This window comes from Mandrillus leucophaeus, unplaced genomic scaffold (assembly GCF_000951045.1).
Source record: "Mandrillus leucophaeus isolate KB7577 unplaced genomic scaffold, Mleu.le_1.0 Scaffold5, whole genome shotgun sequence".
Taxonomy (NCBI): Eukaryota; Metazoa; Chordata; class Mammalia; order Primates; family Cercopithecidae; genus Mandrillus; species Mandrillus leucophaeus.
Window position 1 is genome coordinate 13629762 of NW_012105364.1, and position 15338 is coordinate 13645099.

General features: G+C 37.8%; 1 protein-coding gene across 1 annotated transcript in view; it reads right to left on the reverse strand.

The window, feature by feature from the left end:
* LOC105550928 (receptor-type tyrosine-protein phosphatase zeta-like) overlaps window positions 1-10821 on the reverse strand; it is a 159722-nt gene extending 148901 nt beyond the window's left edge. Inside the window, exons 1-2 of the mRNA XM_011995999.1 lie at window positions 10786-10821; window positions 5724-5958 (exon numbers count right to left, since the gene is read on the reverse strand). Of these exons, the coding sequence (XP_011851389.1) occupies window positions 5724-5958; window positions 10786-10821 (271 nt within the window). The remainder of the gene's footprint in view (window positions 1-5723; window positions 5959-10785) is intronic.
* Between the last annotated feature and the right edge of the window lie 4517 nt (window positions 10822-15338).

Here is a 15338-nt window from a genome sequence, read left to right on the forward strand (position 1 = left end):
CACTACCAGGGTGACAGGATCCGTACTCCAAACCTCAGCATCATGCAATATTCTCATGTAACAAATACGCACATGTACTCTTCTGTATCTACAATAAAACTGAAATCCAAGAAAGAAAGAAGAATTTCTATTGGCAATGCTTTTGCTTTCATCTAAGTCTAATTCAGATTCATGTCTGCCAAGAGCTGACTTCCTATGTCTCCATCCTGACAGGGAGAAGCCCCAAAGTACCCAATTCCTTCATTCTGTTCTTGCAATTATTGTGTCTCAATCTCTTTCTGGAAAAAGCCCCCACCTAAATGTTAGGAAGCCATTAAGAATTCATCTCCATTCAATCTTTCAAATCTCTGCCAAAATTGAGAACAGAGTGCCAAACAGCTCCAAGTTGTTTGTAGATCTGAGCTGAGCTGAACAGATGAATTCAAACGGAATCTTTATTTCCCATTACAAATTCTGAGTTATCTGACTTCCTATCAGATTTAATTTTGATTACTGCTACTGGTTTTATTAATGAAAGCAGTAGGAAAAAAATGGATAATCACATATAAAGCAGTCTATAGTGTAACCACATTACAAATATAGATAATTCATTTCTCCGTGGTTGTCCTGATCACATTTCACAACTTATTATCAGCTGGTTACTGAATTTTTCAACAAATATGCTTCTCTCTTTTGTGATGGTAGCTGCCTCTGTGATTTTGTTTTTTCGTAAGTGTCAAAAGTATGCAAGCATACAATCTATTAAATAAAACAAATTTTGGTGGCTTTATTTTATTTATTCAGTAAGATGTGCAACATTAGTGAAAAATTAGACAAGTTTGTGTGTTTGCACAAAATAGAAGATTAATTGATATTAAGGTATAAAAAGGGATGCTTTTCATTATGAACAATCTCTGTGCTTTCTAGGATTTTGAAGAATTGTACTTACGAGCATTGTATTATTCAAAATATAACTGTGAAATCTTTCTCACTGCCTAAAAAACAAGTCATTACCATCAAGTGGTGCTTGCCCTATGGGTTTATCATGGCACATACACCTTAATGATAGATGTACAGGTGAGTGACAGTTCACTTGAGGGAGCAGTTAAGAGTAAAAAAGGCACAGCTTACTACAAGTAATTACTTAACCTCTCTTTAATTCCTATAAAGCATCAACATAAAAGTTATTTCAATGAATGCCACAAGGGTTGTAGTTAAATATGACGTATGCTAAAAATTTTACTGCAGAAAGTAATGCAAAATTGAAATGACTACGAGGATAGCTTGTATACTAGGAAAATATCTTTGAACAAACACAGGCTTCTTCTGAATAATCCCTTTTTGCTTTATATGTCAAAATACAAGAATTCAAATACATTTTTCCATCATATCAGACCCTAGAGAGTGGATATTAGGTGGTCTGAATACACTAGAGAAGAGATTAAAGAAATTGAACAGCTAGTTTGCAGTTGTACTTTTCTTGTGGTGCTTTTAAAAAGAGAAAAAAGTCATTGGATAAGAAAAGAGAACCATTTAAAATGCCCAACAAAAAATGGAAACAAAAACATACACATATATATGTAAATGTGTATATATTAAGGGAAAAATCCATGTATATATGCTTTTGTGTATATATAGTACATTGTATTGTACATACATATATGTATCAAATATATACAGACACACACAAATGCACACACATATATGTAACAATCATCCCTTTTAAAAATTCATAAATGCATCACGGGCCAAGTTGAGCACTTTATGCCTTGTAAGGTTACTTTTTATGCAGATTACTTGGAAAAGTACTGTTTGCCTCTCTTGTGTGACTTCCATGAAATCAGCATTCAGCAAGTCTGTCTTCCTGGCAAACAACGGAACATTCAGCTCATATGTAAGAAAAGAGATCCCACCAATGAGAAGGAAGGGCACAGAGTGGGAAAAGTGACAACTCTGGTACAAAGAAGCAAAGAACGATGATTCAGAAGGAGGGTGGGAGAGCGAAGCCTGCCTCCATGCCTGCCACGGTGTAGATTCCACAACTGGCACTTACTTGGCAGATAACCCGCCAGGGCGCTGACCTTGGCAGCTTTACAGAGGTAACCTTTATGTGAAGAGGAACTGTTCATAAACAATGTCTCCAATATACTTGCCACAAAAATTATTTATTTTTCCCAGGAAAAAGGAAAAAATACACAGCAAGGCATATTTTATATTTCCATCCCCCCCGCACCCCTTTATAAACTAAACCCCTTGTTTCAGGGGCAACATTTATGGCTCACTATGGAAAATTTCCCATATGCCCTATCCGTCTTTCGTAGTCCTTAAGGATGTGTAAACAACATTTAATTATAGGATACAGCAACAATGGCTTTTATGAGCTCACTGAATTTTCCTTTCAATTCAAGGCCATAGGATAACTAGTTCTCCTTAGTAACGTTTGTCTGGGTAATTCTGTTAGGCAATTTCATTTCCAGAGGGGCAGTCTCCACCTGGACTGTTGCCTTCTGTCCTAGGGGTTCTTCTTTCATCCACATGCCACATTATGCAAGTGGCTGTGGTGGTGGCTGTCTTCCTTCCATTTACATGATCATTAACTGCCTGCAATTTGTTATTTTCAGTGTTCCTCTGCTGACAATCAAAGGTGCCAAAATATATATAGTACCTTGTGTGTGAGAAAAAGAAAGCTCTTGTTTAAGAGTAGGAGGTAATTTTATACTCTGGCAGTAGGAAGCATTAATTCAGTGGGAGCAAAGAAAAATGAGAGTCTAACCTTGTTTTTAAATAAACATGGAAAAACTAGGAACAGTGTCCATTCTGGGGAGAAAAAGTATATTTGAAGACTTTACATGCCTGTGCATGCGTAGTAAGCTGCCAGCTGAGACTGGTGGTAAGTCCATTCAGAAATTTCAACTCAGAGCTCCTCTGGGAATAAGGTGCTATTGTGCCTGCTAGTTTCAAGTCAGAAAGGGCTTTTTCCCTTACAGCTGGCATCAGGCTTAGTGATGAATCACTTGGCTCTTAATGGTTTTGTTCCTTTTATTCTGTTGGAGATTACTGGCCTCGATTGATGGCTCCGTGCAACTGGTAAAAGCAAAAAATAGCTGCTCTAGAGTAAAACAACAGGGAAGAAAAACACAAAACAATACTTCTTCCTTAGTTTGGCAGCAAAACCAGTCAGCTTTGGTTGCTGAGGACTGGAAATTTAGTTTCCTATTCTGTACCCCAGATATCATTGTCTTTACTCATAACAGCCAGACCACGCTGTAAATAAAGTAAAATAGTTTCTATTAAATAAGCAAGTACTGTTAAGCCAGAGTGAATACACTTCTATTTTGAAAGGGTATTTTGAGTAATAAAACAATATTATCTTATATATCTACCCTCTATGTCTCCATACAGTACTGCGTACTTTATATATTGTTAGTATTTATCCTAATTTCAATTAATAAACTATGTGTTAGTTATTTGCTTGTCAATAGTGTTCCATGTTATTTTATCAATACCGTAAGTGTGAGAAAGTAAGGAGAAGCCCATCTTGTTCATTAGTGTATCCCCATCACCTGTGCTCAATAAATATTTTAAATCAATGACTATATGGCTAATACAAGGATGTATAAAGTAAGGTGTCATTACATTAGGTATGTTGTGTTATGAAAAAATCAACCAAACTTATACATTCCCATAAAAATATAAAGGAGTGGTAACTGTAACATGAGAGAAAGTGATGTGCAAGTTTGGAGAAGGAGAAATTTACTTTTTGACTCAGGGGAGGGGAGATCAGAGCAGACTGCAAGGCACGGTGGTGTTTAATTTAGTGTTTGAAGGTAGAAGAACAATGGAAACGTTGAGTAGCTGAAAAGGACAGACTCAAAAAAGCATTTGAGTAGAACAAATTGTTTGAAGGGAGAGCTGATTTATAAAAGTTGTTGGAAATCATGCTGGTAAAAACAGTTTAGGATCAAGTTGTTAAAAGCCTTGTGCAATAAACCAGAAGATTTACATTTTATTTAGTCTTAAAGGGAGTTAGGAATGATTTTTAGTGAGTAAAGTACCATAATCAGAATGGAGCATTGAGAACACTAATCTGGAATCAATGTGAAAGATATGTTGGAGTGTGAAGAAGAAACTGAGGAGTTAAATTAAATACTATTATTATCATCTAGAAAGTAGATAATAAGAGTATGAAGTATGGTGAAGAGGGTGTGAATGGAGATGATAGTTTAAATAGAAGAGAGGATGCAACGGCAAAAAGAAGATGCTTTTGTCAACAGAGCATTTGGATTTGGAAGAGAGATGACTTGGAGGTTTTAAACATCATTTAGCAGGCCAGTGATGGCATGGTAACCGGAAATATGGAAAAAATAAATTTGGATGACAGGATGATGAATTTAGTCTTAAGCGTGGTAGAGGCATTGACAGGGCATTGGCTTAGAAAATTTAATTTAAAATGCGATTGGAATTTCAGTTTAAAACCTCCATGGGAGAGCAATCCATGATGATGGGACACCCATGTGAGGAGCAGTAGGCAAATCTAGTGATTTGGAGGCTGATGTCATTGGAAATAAGAAGGCAAAAAGTTCTTCAGTGCCAGGGCAGTCTAGGGGGAAAGGGTGATCTAGAAAAGCATATAGATAAAAAATGTTCTTTACTTAATTCCTAGCTCCTGGGCTCTTCCTCTAGCATTTATAGAGAACTGTGAAGGGCTATGAATGAAATATAATCAACTGCTAAATATCTTATGAAGCTTCACTATACACAAAGCTTGGTAACAGGTTCTGAAGGGACAGAAGGAAATACAGTTCACAATTTCCTCTCATAAAAAAGTTTGTAATCTAATAAGGGAGATGTCATTTACTTAACTACAGATTATTCAAAACCATGAAATAAGCACCTACTTTGTACTTGGTATAGCTACACTTCATACCCCTCAGAGATCTCTTCTCCAGGCTAGACATTTCAGTTCTCTCAACTACTGCTTTAAAAAAGGTGATTTCAAATGTTTTTCCTACTCCCATTCTCCTTCTAATTTATCAATGTTTTTCTTACAGCTGATGTCAGAATTGTGTGCCGAGGTAAGTAGATCACTGAAAGCTGAAGAGTGGCTGTTATATCCAGTGGTAGAATTCCTTAGGTCAGGATATTATATTTCTATCAGTCTAAGCAAAGACCCCTTTTTGGCCATTTGATGAAACTTTTTCTCAATAGAAAAATTAGGAAATACAGATAAGCAATAAAAGATGAAGGAGAAGGAGAAGGAGGAGGAGGAGAAGGAGAAAGAGAAGGAGGAGGAGGAAGAGATGAAGAAGAAGAAGAGGAGGAGGAAGAAAAAGAAGGAGGAGAAGGAAGAGGAGAAGAAAAAGGAGGAGGAGGAAGAGGAGGAGGAGGAGAAGAAGAAGGAGGAGGAGGAGGCGAGGAGGTGGAGGAAGAAGGAGGAGGAGTTGATGACAACAATGACGAAGGAGGAGGAGGGTTAAGAGGAGGAGGAGAGAAGAAGAGGGAGAAAAGGAGGAAGAGAGAATAAGGCAGAGGAGGAGGAGAAAGAAGAATTCCATACCCCCAAATTCTAGTTTTTAGATACAAATTAATCACTTTAACATTTAACTCAGATATTTATTAGTTTCTCTGTCTAGCAGCTGTGTGACCGCAGGACTGAGGTTCTCATCTCTTTTCTAGGATACCAACATTTCTGGGTGGCACCTACCTTTGCCCTCTCTCAGTCTATCAGCTTCTTTTCCTGTTACCTTTGCCCCAGGTCTTAGATCTTGACCCTTCTCTCAGATGTAGGCTGCTGCCACTGTCTACACCAGCCTGCTGCTTGGAGCTCACCAGGTGTTTGTTGCTCCTACACTCGCGTCGTTTCCCTGCATTAGGGAGCCTGCCTGCAACCCTTTCCTTAGGCCCCTTGGCAGTTGCCCTGTCTTCATCAGGGTTGACGCCAATGCCACTTCTTTCCTGAGCTTTCAGTGGATTTTCTCTCTATAGCATGTTATCTGCATGGCTGTCAGAATCATCTAATGATGCTTAAGCCATAAGAAAGATCTTAGGGGAAAACTAGCTCTATTAATTGCCATTGCACAGGGAACTTCAGTGACTGACACTTGACTGTATTTATCATTTCTAATTAATGCCAATTTAAAAACAAAATCATTCTTCCAGGAGACTCTGACCTTAAGTTTCCTCTGATCACTTTCTTGCCTCAGGGTCTTCCCATTGTACTCTCCCCTACTCTCAAGACAGCTAGTAGAGTCATTGGCTCCAGAGACCACCCTGAGATTTCTGTCCCACTCCCCAAATGAGAATATCTACCTTATTGGAGTCCCCGATAACTCTGAATTATCTGGTGGAAGGAGCTGGCCACAGGACACATCAGTATTCTTGATACAGAGCTCAATAGTAAACTCTGGACTTATTGTCAGTTCACTGCACCATATTATTAGAACACTTAACATCATAAGAACATGAAAGTACCATTTACACCAGCAAAGCGAAACAGAAATTTATTGGCTTAAAAAGCTGAAAATTTTTGTTACCTGTGTGTGTGTGTGTGTGTGTGTGTGTGTGTGTGTGTTGAGAACACTTAAGACTTACTCTCTCAGTAAATTTTAAATATATATTATCATTAACTATTATTAGTGATAGTTACCATGCTGTACACTAGATTCCCAGAACTTATTCATCTTGTAACTGAAAGTTTGTACCCTCTGACCAAAATCCCCTTATTTCCCCCACCTCCAACTCCCTACCCTCTTTTTCTATAAGTCTCACTTTTTAAGATACCACATGTAAGTAAGATCACGCAATATTTGCCTTTCTGTGTCTAGCTTATTTCTTTTAGCATAATATCTTCTATGTTCATTCATATTGTCACAAATGGCAGAATTAACTTTTAGGGCTGAAAACACACACACACACACACACACACACACACACACCCCCGTATACACACACCACATTTTACATTTTCTTTAACCATTCGTCCATTATGAACACAAATTACTTCCACATCATGGCTATTGTGATCTCTTCAACTGATTTTATTTCCTTTGGATATATACCTAAAAATGTGATGGCTGAATCAAATGGTAGTTCTATTTTTAATTTTTAAAGGAATATCCTTAAAACTTATCTAGGATGGTTATTTTCTATAATGGCTATTTTCTATAATGGTAGCACCAATTTACATTCCCACCAACAGTGTATATGGGTTCATTTCCCCCATATCCTTGCCAACAATTGTTATCTTCTTACTTTTTCATATGGCCATCCTAACTGGTGTGAAATAATATCTCACTGTGATTTTGATTTGCATTTTCTGATTAGTGATGTTGAACATCTTTCTGTATACCTTAAATATATACAATTTTTCCCTCAATCATACCTCAGTAAAGCTGTCTTATTCTGTTCTGTGCTGCCAAAATAGAATACCGGAGACTGAGTAATTTATAAGAACAGAGATTCATTTCTTATAGCTCTGGAGTCTAGAAAGTCTAAGGTTGAGGATTCCACATCTGACAAGGCCCTGCTTTCTGTGTCATCCATGGCTGAAGGTGGGAGGGCAAGAGAGCACACACAAGAGAGAAAGAAGGGAAGGGGGCCAAATTCATTTTTTTATCAGGAACCAACTTTCAAGATAACTAATCTACCACCTCTACAATAGCATTAATCCACTTATGAAGTCAGGGCCCTCATGTCCTAATCACCCCTTAAAGATTCACCTCTCAACATTGTAGCACTGAGGATTAAGTGTCCAAAATATGAACTCTGAGGAACGCATTCAAACCATAGTAAAGTTGAAAAAAAAAAAAAAAAAAACCTTGAAAATTTGGGGAAGTGGGATCAACTGATTCTAAGTAGAACTGTATACACAGGCTTAAAGGACAGGTTTAGTGTCTGGATTATTTCTGCACATTCGTGCCCTACTTCTCTGTTGGGTCCACTTTTGGACAGATTCTATCATATCAGTAGAAATACGGCTGCTGTATAGGTCGAAACAGCTTCCTTTTAGTTTCAAATCTCAGGAAAAAGAGGATCTTTCACCCAAATTCAGCTAGAAAGTTAATATTTGACTCAAATTAGTCCAGTGACAATTTCTGAACGACATATTATGGCAGGGGAATGAAAGGTACTAATTGATTCAGGCTGGGATCGCATGGCAACTCCAGATTGGGATAGAGTTGACCCCAGTAAAAATTGGATCACTTTTACTAAAAGAACAGGAAATGAATGCTGGATTGCTCAAACCAAACAGATGACTGCTACAACCTGCCATTGTCCTGTGGTATACTGGTGAAAACACAAATTAGTGGGGTATTGACAGTGTATGCCTGGAAAAGTATTCCACATACACACACATGGATTTCTGAGACAATCTATTAAATACACACATATGTTTTTTGAAAAATGAGTTCATACTAAATATACTGTATTGTAAACCTGTGGATTTTTTTTCAATCATATATAATGATCATCCACATGGCTATATATACTTTTTTGGTTTTATAGGAATCTGTTGTATGGGTTGTCACAATTTATATAAATACATGTTCTTCTTTTTCTTGCATGTTTATGATTTTTTAATTTTAAATGATTATATATAGTTCAGCAATCAATTTTTGTAGCTGATACTTAGGGACATATTTATTCATTATTGCCTCCTTAGACAATATCTTACTTTTTTTTCTCTCTCTGATAGTTCAATTCTGAACTATCAGAAGTGAAAATTCGTGGTTAAAAGTTATGAAGCTTTTGGGCCGGGCGCGGTGGCTCACGCCTATAATCCCAGCATTTTGGGAGGTTGAGGTGGGCGGATCACGAGGTCAGGAGATCGAGACCATTCTGGCTAACACTGTGAAAACCCATCTTTACTAAAAATACAAAAAATTCGCCGGGCGAGGTGTCGGGCACCTGTGGTCCCAGCTACTCGGGAGGCTGAGGCAGGAGAATGGCATGAACCCGGAAGGCGGAGCTTGCAGTGAGCCGAGATGGCGCCACTGCACTCCAGCCTGGGCGACAGAGTTAGACTCTGTCTCAAAAAAAAAAAAAAAAAAAAAAAGTTATGAAGTTTTAAAGTTCTTGATGTATATTGACAATATGGTGCAATTATTTCTCTCTCAGTCTCTCTCTCTCTGCACTCATATTAACACTGTTGGTTCATGCTAAATTTGAGATCAGCATTGCTTTCTCACATAGATAAACTGTTGGCAAACTAGGTATTCTCAATTTTCATTTGAGCACTAAAGTAACCTATAAGCTTTAATCTCTTGAGGCTTCTTTTCAGATCCTGATTCTTCAGCATGCCATTTTTGTCACCCAATCCATATTTGTGTTATCTGTAAGTTCCATAATTAGGCCTTCAATATCTTTATCCAAATCACTTATAAGTACCTTGAACTGCGCAAAACCAAGACAAGATCTTGTTGTAATTTACTGATCTCCTTATATATTGATATCAAATTATTTGAAACATTACAATCTTTAAATTTTAGAGTAGCAAATCAGCTCAGAATTAAATAGTCTGACTGTTTACTTTTGTTTTTATCCAATTAGGAAACAGACCCAGAGAAGTTTAGTCATGTTTGCGAGACTACACAGCTAGAATGATAAAAAGATATACTATTATTAAATTTAATTCCAATTACATGTTCCTTTCTATTCTCCAAGTGTTGTCTTATCCAAAATTATATCATTGGAGGATTAATCACACATTTTACTGAAATCAAGAAACTTTATGGTTAGTGACATTTCCCTATCAACTCATCAGTGGAAATGAAGTCAGCGTGGCGTACCTTATTATTTAGTGTACTTATAGTAGCTGTTCCATTTAGTAATTCAATCTACTTTTTGTTTCTCATCATGCTGTAATTATAATTAAAGCTCTTCATTATATATACCTTCCTTCCCAGGTTGAAGATCATTCACTTTCATGAATATCAAAACACAAATAAACTGGCAACTTGGTGTCCAATACATTTTCATTTGTTGAGGAGGCAGGAAAGTGTGTCATGGAAAGATAAAATGACTTGCTTAAGAGCAATGTTGTGTCAGTTGCCTTTTCTTTGTAATCTTTGAACATTACATCATCTTCTCTGAGATCATTTCTCTTTCTTTTCATTTTGACCACATCTATAAAGTTACTTTTGTTGTCTGGCATTTCTGAACCTCATCTTGCTCATATATCCTCACTGAGGACTTTGGTCTTCGTGACACTATTTATACAAGTTCACATTGATCTTTCAGCTTAGTCTTGGTCATGTGTCCCACATTTGCTGTTTTTTCTAGTCCCTTTCCGAAGATTTCTTTAGTTGTCCCCTTAAAAATTAGAGGTTTTTTGTTTGTTTGTTTGTTTGTTTGTTTTTAGTGCTGTGGTGTTATCTAGGCTCACTGCAACCTCTGCCTCCCGGGTTCAAGTGATTCTTCTGCCTTAGCCTCCTGAGTAACTGGTGTTACAGGTGCCTGCCACAATGCTACACAATACAAAAATGACTCATTTTCGTATTTTTAGTAGAGATGGGGTTTTGCCATGTTGGCCAGGCTGGTCTCGAACTCCTGACCTCAGGTGATCTGCCTGCCTCAGCCTCCCAAAGTCCTGGGATACAGACGTGAGCCACCAAACCCAGCCAAAAATCAGAGCATTTTAAAATGATAATTTAGGATTTTTTCCCCCTAGGCCATTCTAGAGTATCCCTATTATCAGAAAGTACATCCCTTTATAACATGTTTCTATAGCATGTTTCTTCTCTAAACATTTGAAATATCTTTTCCCAAACTCAAGTAGAATTTTCTAATCTCATAGCTCACTGTTACCAAGTTCTGTATCCCATTGTATCTTTTACCTAACATGTTTCCACGTCCACATTGTCAACTTTCTCTTCTGATAATTAAAATTAGGCAGAGAGTCCTTCTTTCTGTGAATGGACTCACAGTTGTCAGGAAGAGCTGTTTCCAATTTCTGATCTTAGCCAGCAATGCCTGTTACTGGGTGGGTAAATCTGCAGAACTCAGTGTCTCAGTATTGCAAACCTACGTAGGTGCTGACATAAGCTACATTCTCCACAAATCAGTCTTATCAGTAGTAAACATTTTTTATCTTATTTTTCTATTTGCATTATTTCTGTCTCGCTCTTGTCTCTGTTAATTCAGGAAGGGAAAAATGGGTTTTGCCTTTTGAGCTCCCTCAAACCCTAGACCTGGGAACTATGTCAGGAAACCCTGAATACAACTCCATGGCCTTGTGGTAAAAGCACGTTAGCCTCCCATTATGAAGTCCCCTAAAGATGGTGCTGACAAGGGCCTGATGAGTTCACTGGGAGTAAGAGGTTGTAAGGCAGTAACCTGAGCAAAGGAGGTTCTATGTTTGATGAAGAGATGATGACAAGTAATTAACAAAAGAAATAGAGAATGAAGAAATAGAAAGTGAGAGGTGGCACAGGAAATTACAGATATAGAAATCATAAGTTTCCAAAATAGCTTCAGATGTAACATAATTTGCACATGTGAGGAGTTTGATGGTAGACTAAAACAGATTGGTGGTAGCTAGAAAAAATATTATGACAACAGAAACTCCGTATTATTTTTTTAAAGATAAATGATACTGATAGAAGTCTATGAAGAAAGAGATTACAAAAATGTTAGAAGGGAAGAGAGGGGTGTGTGTGTGTAGAGAGAGAGAGAGAGAGAGAAAGAGAGAATTTTCTCCTTAAAGTAATTTTGAAATGCAGATTTTTCTGCAGGCTCACATATCTGTATTGTAACAGCCAGACGCTTTGTAAGCACACTAAAGATTAGAAACTATTATTTAAGCAGATTTGAAAGGGATGGGATCTGGTGCCTACAGGCAAGGGATAAGCTTTAGATGAGAAGTAAATCTCCTCTGACACCAGTTGGAATGATGAGAAGATAGACGTATGTTTAGTAAATGGTAAAGTGGAAAAGTTATATAATCAGTAAGGCAGGAAAACTTGCATTGTTTGATGTTCCCTAGTATTTTCACCTATTATTCATTTAGTGACAGAAACAATTTTCTGTGTGTGTTAGCCCCTGTGCCAGGTATTTTACTTTTGTTCTGTTATATAAAGCTCAATGGTGACTCTATACAGTAGGCATTACTATCCCCTTTTTGTCTTGAGAAAACTGAAACTTGTGGAAATGGTGTAACATGTCAGGATGACATAGGAAAGGAGTGATGGAGCCAGGGCCTGGCTCCAGGTGAATCTGTCCCCACATCTGCAGCTTCTTTAGCTAGGGTGGGAGTCAGGAAACTTCTTCTGTAAAGAGTCAGAGAATAAATATTTTAGGTTTTGTGGGCAACTTCTCAACTCCGCCACTTGCAGTGCAAAAGCAACTACAGACAGCATGTAAATTGATGGGGATGCCTAGTTCCAGTACAACTTTATTTATGGACCCTGAAATTTGAATTTCATGTAATTTTCTTTTCTTTTCTTTTCTTTTTTTTTTTTTTTTTTTTGAGACGGAGTCTTGCTCTGTCACCCAGGCTGGAGTGCAGTGGCCGGATCTCAGCTCACTGCAAGCTCCTCCTCTCCGGTTCACGCCATTCTCCTGCCTCAGCCTCCCGAGTAGCTGGGACTACAGGCACCCGCCACTTCGCCCGGCTAGTTTTTTGTATTTTTTAGTAGAGACGGGGTTTCACCGTGTTAGCCAGGATGGTCTCGATCTCCTGACCTCATGATCCGCCCGTCTCGGCCTCCCAAAGTGCTGGGATTACAGGCTTAAGCCACCGCGCCCGGCCATTTCATGTAATTTTCATGTTACAGATTTTTTTCTTTTGATATTTTTTCAATCATTTAAATGCGTAAAAATCATTCTTACCTTGCAGACTGTATAAAAACAGTCAATGGGACAGATTTGGCCCATAAGCCATAGTTTGTCCACTACTGGCATAGGGCACTGCTTGTCAAATTCATGCTTATCAGTACATCTTACCAAATGCAGGAACTGAGACTGTTCAATCAGAAGGAAGATGAAGCCTTATATTGTTAAGTAAAAGTCTGAAATAATTATTGTTTTCCAGAGGAAAAATATGACTGTGTTAGTTCTGTCTACTTTTTGTCTTTTGATCCCAGACCTGTGTATTAGGCCATTCTTGCGCTACTGTAAAGAAATACCTTTACCATGTATAAAGTAATTTATAAAGAAAAGAAGTTTAATTGGTTCACAGTTCTTCAGATTTTACAGGAAGCATGGTGCTGGGATCTACTCGGCTTCCAGGGAGGCTTCTGGAAGCTTACAATCATCGCAAAAGGCGAACAGGGAGCAGGCAAGTCACATGGCAAAAGCACGAGCAAGAACAGGTGGAGGCAGGGAGCATGCCACACACTTTTGAATGACCAGATCTCCTGTCAACTCAGAGCAAGAGCTCCCTCATCACCAAAGGGATGGCCCAAATCATTCATAAGGAATCTGCCTTCATGATCCAAACACCTCCCACGAGGCCCCACCTCCAACACTGGATATTACAATTCAACATGAGATTTGGGTGGGGACAGAGATCCAAACCACATCAACCAGATAAAGATAAAGTACACTATAATGGAGATTATGCTGTAGATCACCTATTTGTCTTTCTAGATCCATTTTCCATGCTATTCCAATACTGAAGAGGCTGTTTGGCTGAATGCCTCCTTATTTTTTGGCTTTTGGTGGGGTTGGCCAATGGGGAGCACCTGTAGAGGTTGGGAAGGAGGGAGGATAATACAGTTACGGTTTTTGTTCCTCTGCTCCTTCCCTAAAATGTCCATGTAGGTTAAATGTGTGCTGTGATGTCTCAGCTCTTTTTCAAATGTCTCCCTTAGCAGGGCACCTTCTCCCCAGGTTTTAGGAGTCACTTCTCCCCTCCACTTCTAGTCTAATGGTAGTGAGTGCTACGAGCCATGAGGTGCTGTACTATCCCTTGTCTTATTCCAAATCTTTCTTGCATTTTCGTAAATGGTCATTTTATTAATCTGTTCTCAAATTATAGAATTTGAATGTGTCCTCTTGTTTCCTGTAAGAAGCTTCTGATACAGAGAGCTGTGGCTGGGTTCAGCAATATCTGTTCAGGAGGCCTCTCTGGAGTATGGCATCCTCTATAGGAAAAATAATATCCATTCCTTCCTAAATGTCCACATTGTAGTATAAAATATATTTTAGCAGCTTTGAGGTTTAATTTACATAAAATAAACCATATATACTTAAAACACACTTTTTAATAAGTTCTGATATATGTACATACTATTGAAAACATCACCACAATCAATAAGAGGAACATATTCATCACCCCTAGAAGTTTCCCTGTGCTCCTTACAAATCCCTCCAGACTATGCTCCCTGATCCCTTGATCTCATCCTCAAGCAATTGCTGGCCTATTTTCTGCCATCACAGATTAATTTTTCTAGAATTATACATATCAGAATTACATAATATGTACTCTTTTTTTGGTCTGGCTCATTTCCCTTGGCATAATTATTTCTTGTATATTTTAAATCATTGCATCAGTGAATGTTTATTGCCTGCATGTGACATATCCATTTGCCTCTGTTTAGGCTTCAAGTTCTTCAAAGGATGCCACATTTGACGTTGGACTACTAGAACCTAGTATGGTACCTCTCATACAGATGAAACTTGATAATTATGGAATTGACATGCCAGGTTATAGATTTTCAACAATGCTGCCTCCATTCTTTCTTTATAATTGCACAGATACAATAATTTATCCAAGAATTAGATGTGTGAGTTACCCTGGAAACTTAACTGCAATATGTAACGTGTTATAGAAGTTCCCTTCTATTCCATGATAAGAGTTGTGTTTTTAAAATTAGAAATGGATACTGGATTATTTTTTTCTGAGTCTATTGAGATGATTATATATTTTTTCCTTTTTGTTGTTGATATGGGACATTACACTGACAGAGTTTTGAATGTTAAATCAGCCTTGCATTCTTGGGATAAACCCATCTTGCTCATGAGGTATTATCCTTCTTATATTCTGTTGTATTTGATTTGCTAGTACTTTGATGAGAATTTTGCATCTATGCTCATGCAGGATACCTGTCTGTATGTATTATGTTTTTGTTTAGTTTTGGTATCAGGGTAAAACTAGCATCAGAGAAGAGTTGGAAAGTGTTTACTGCTTTTCAGTTTTCTGAAAGAGTTTGTATAGAATAGTAATTCTTCATTCAATGTTTGGGAAAATTCACCAGTGATGCCACCTTGGCCTGGAGTTTTCTTTGTAGAAAGATTTGAACTTCAAATTAAATTCCTTTAACAGACATAGGATATATGAGCTCACTTTTCAGTCAATTTTATTGGTTTGTCTTTCACGTCATTTGTCCATTTTATCTAAGTTGTTGAATTTATTAGCA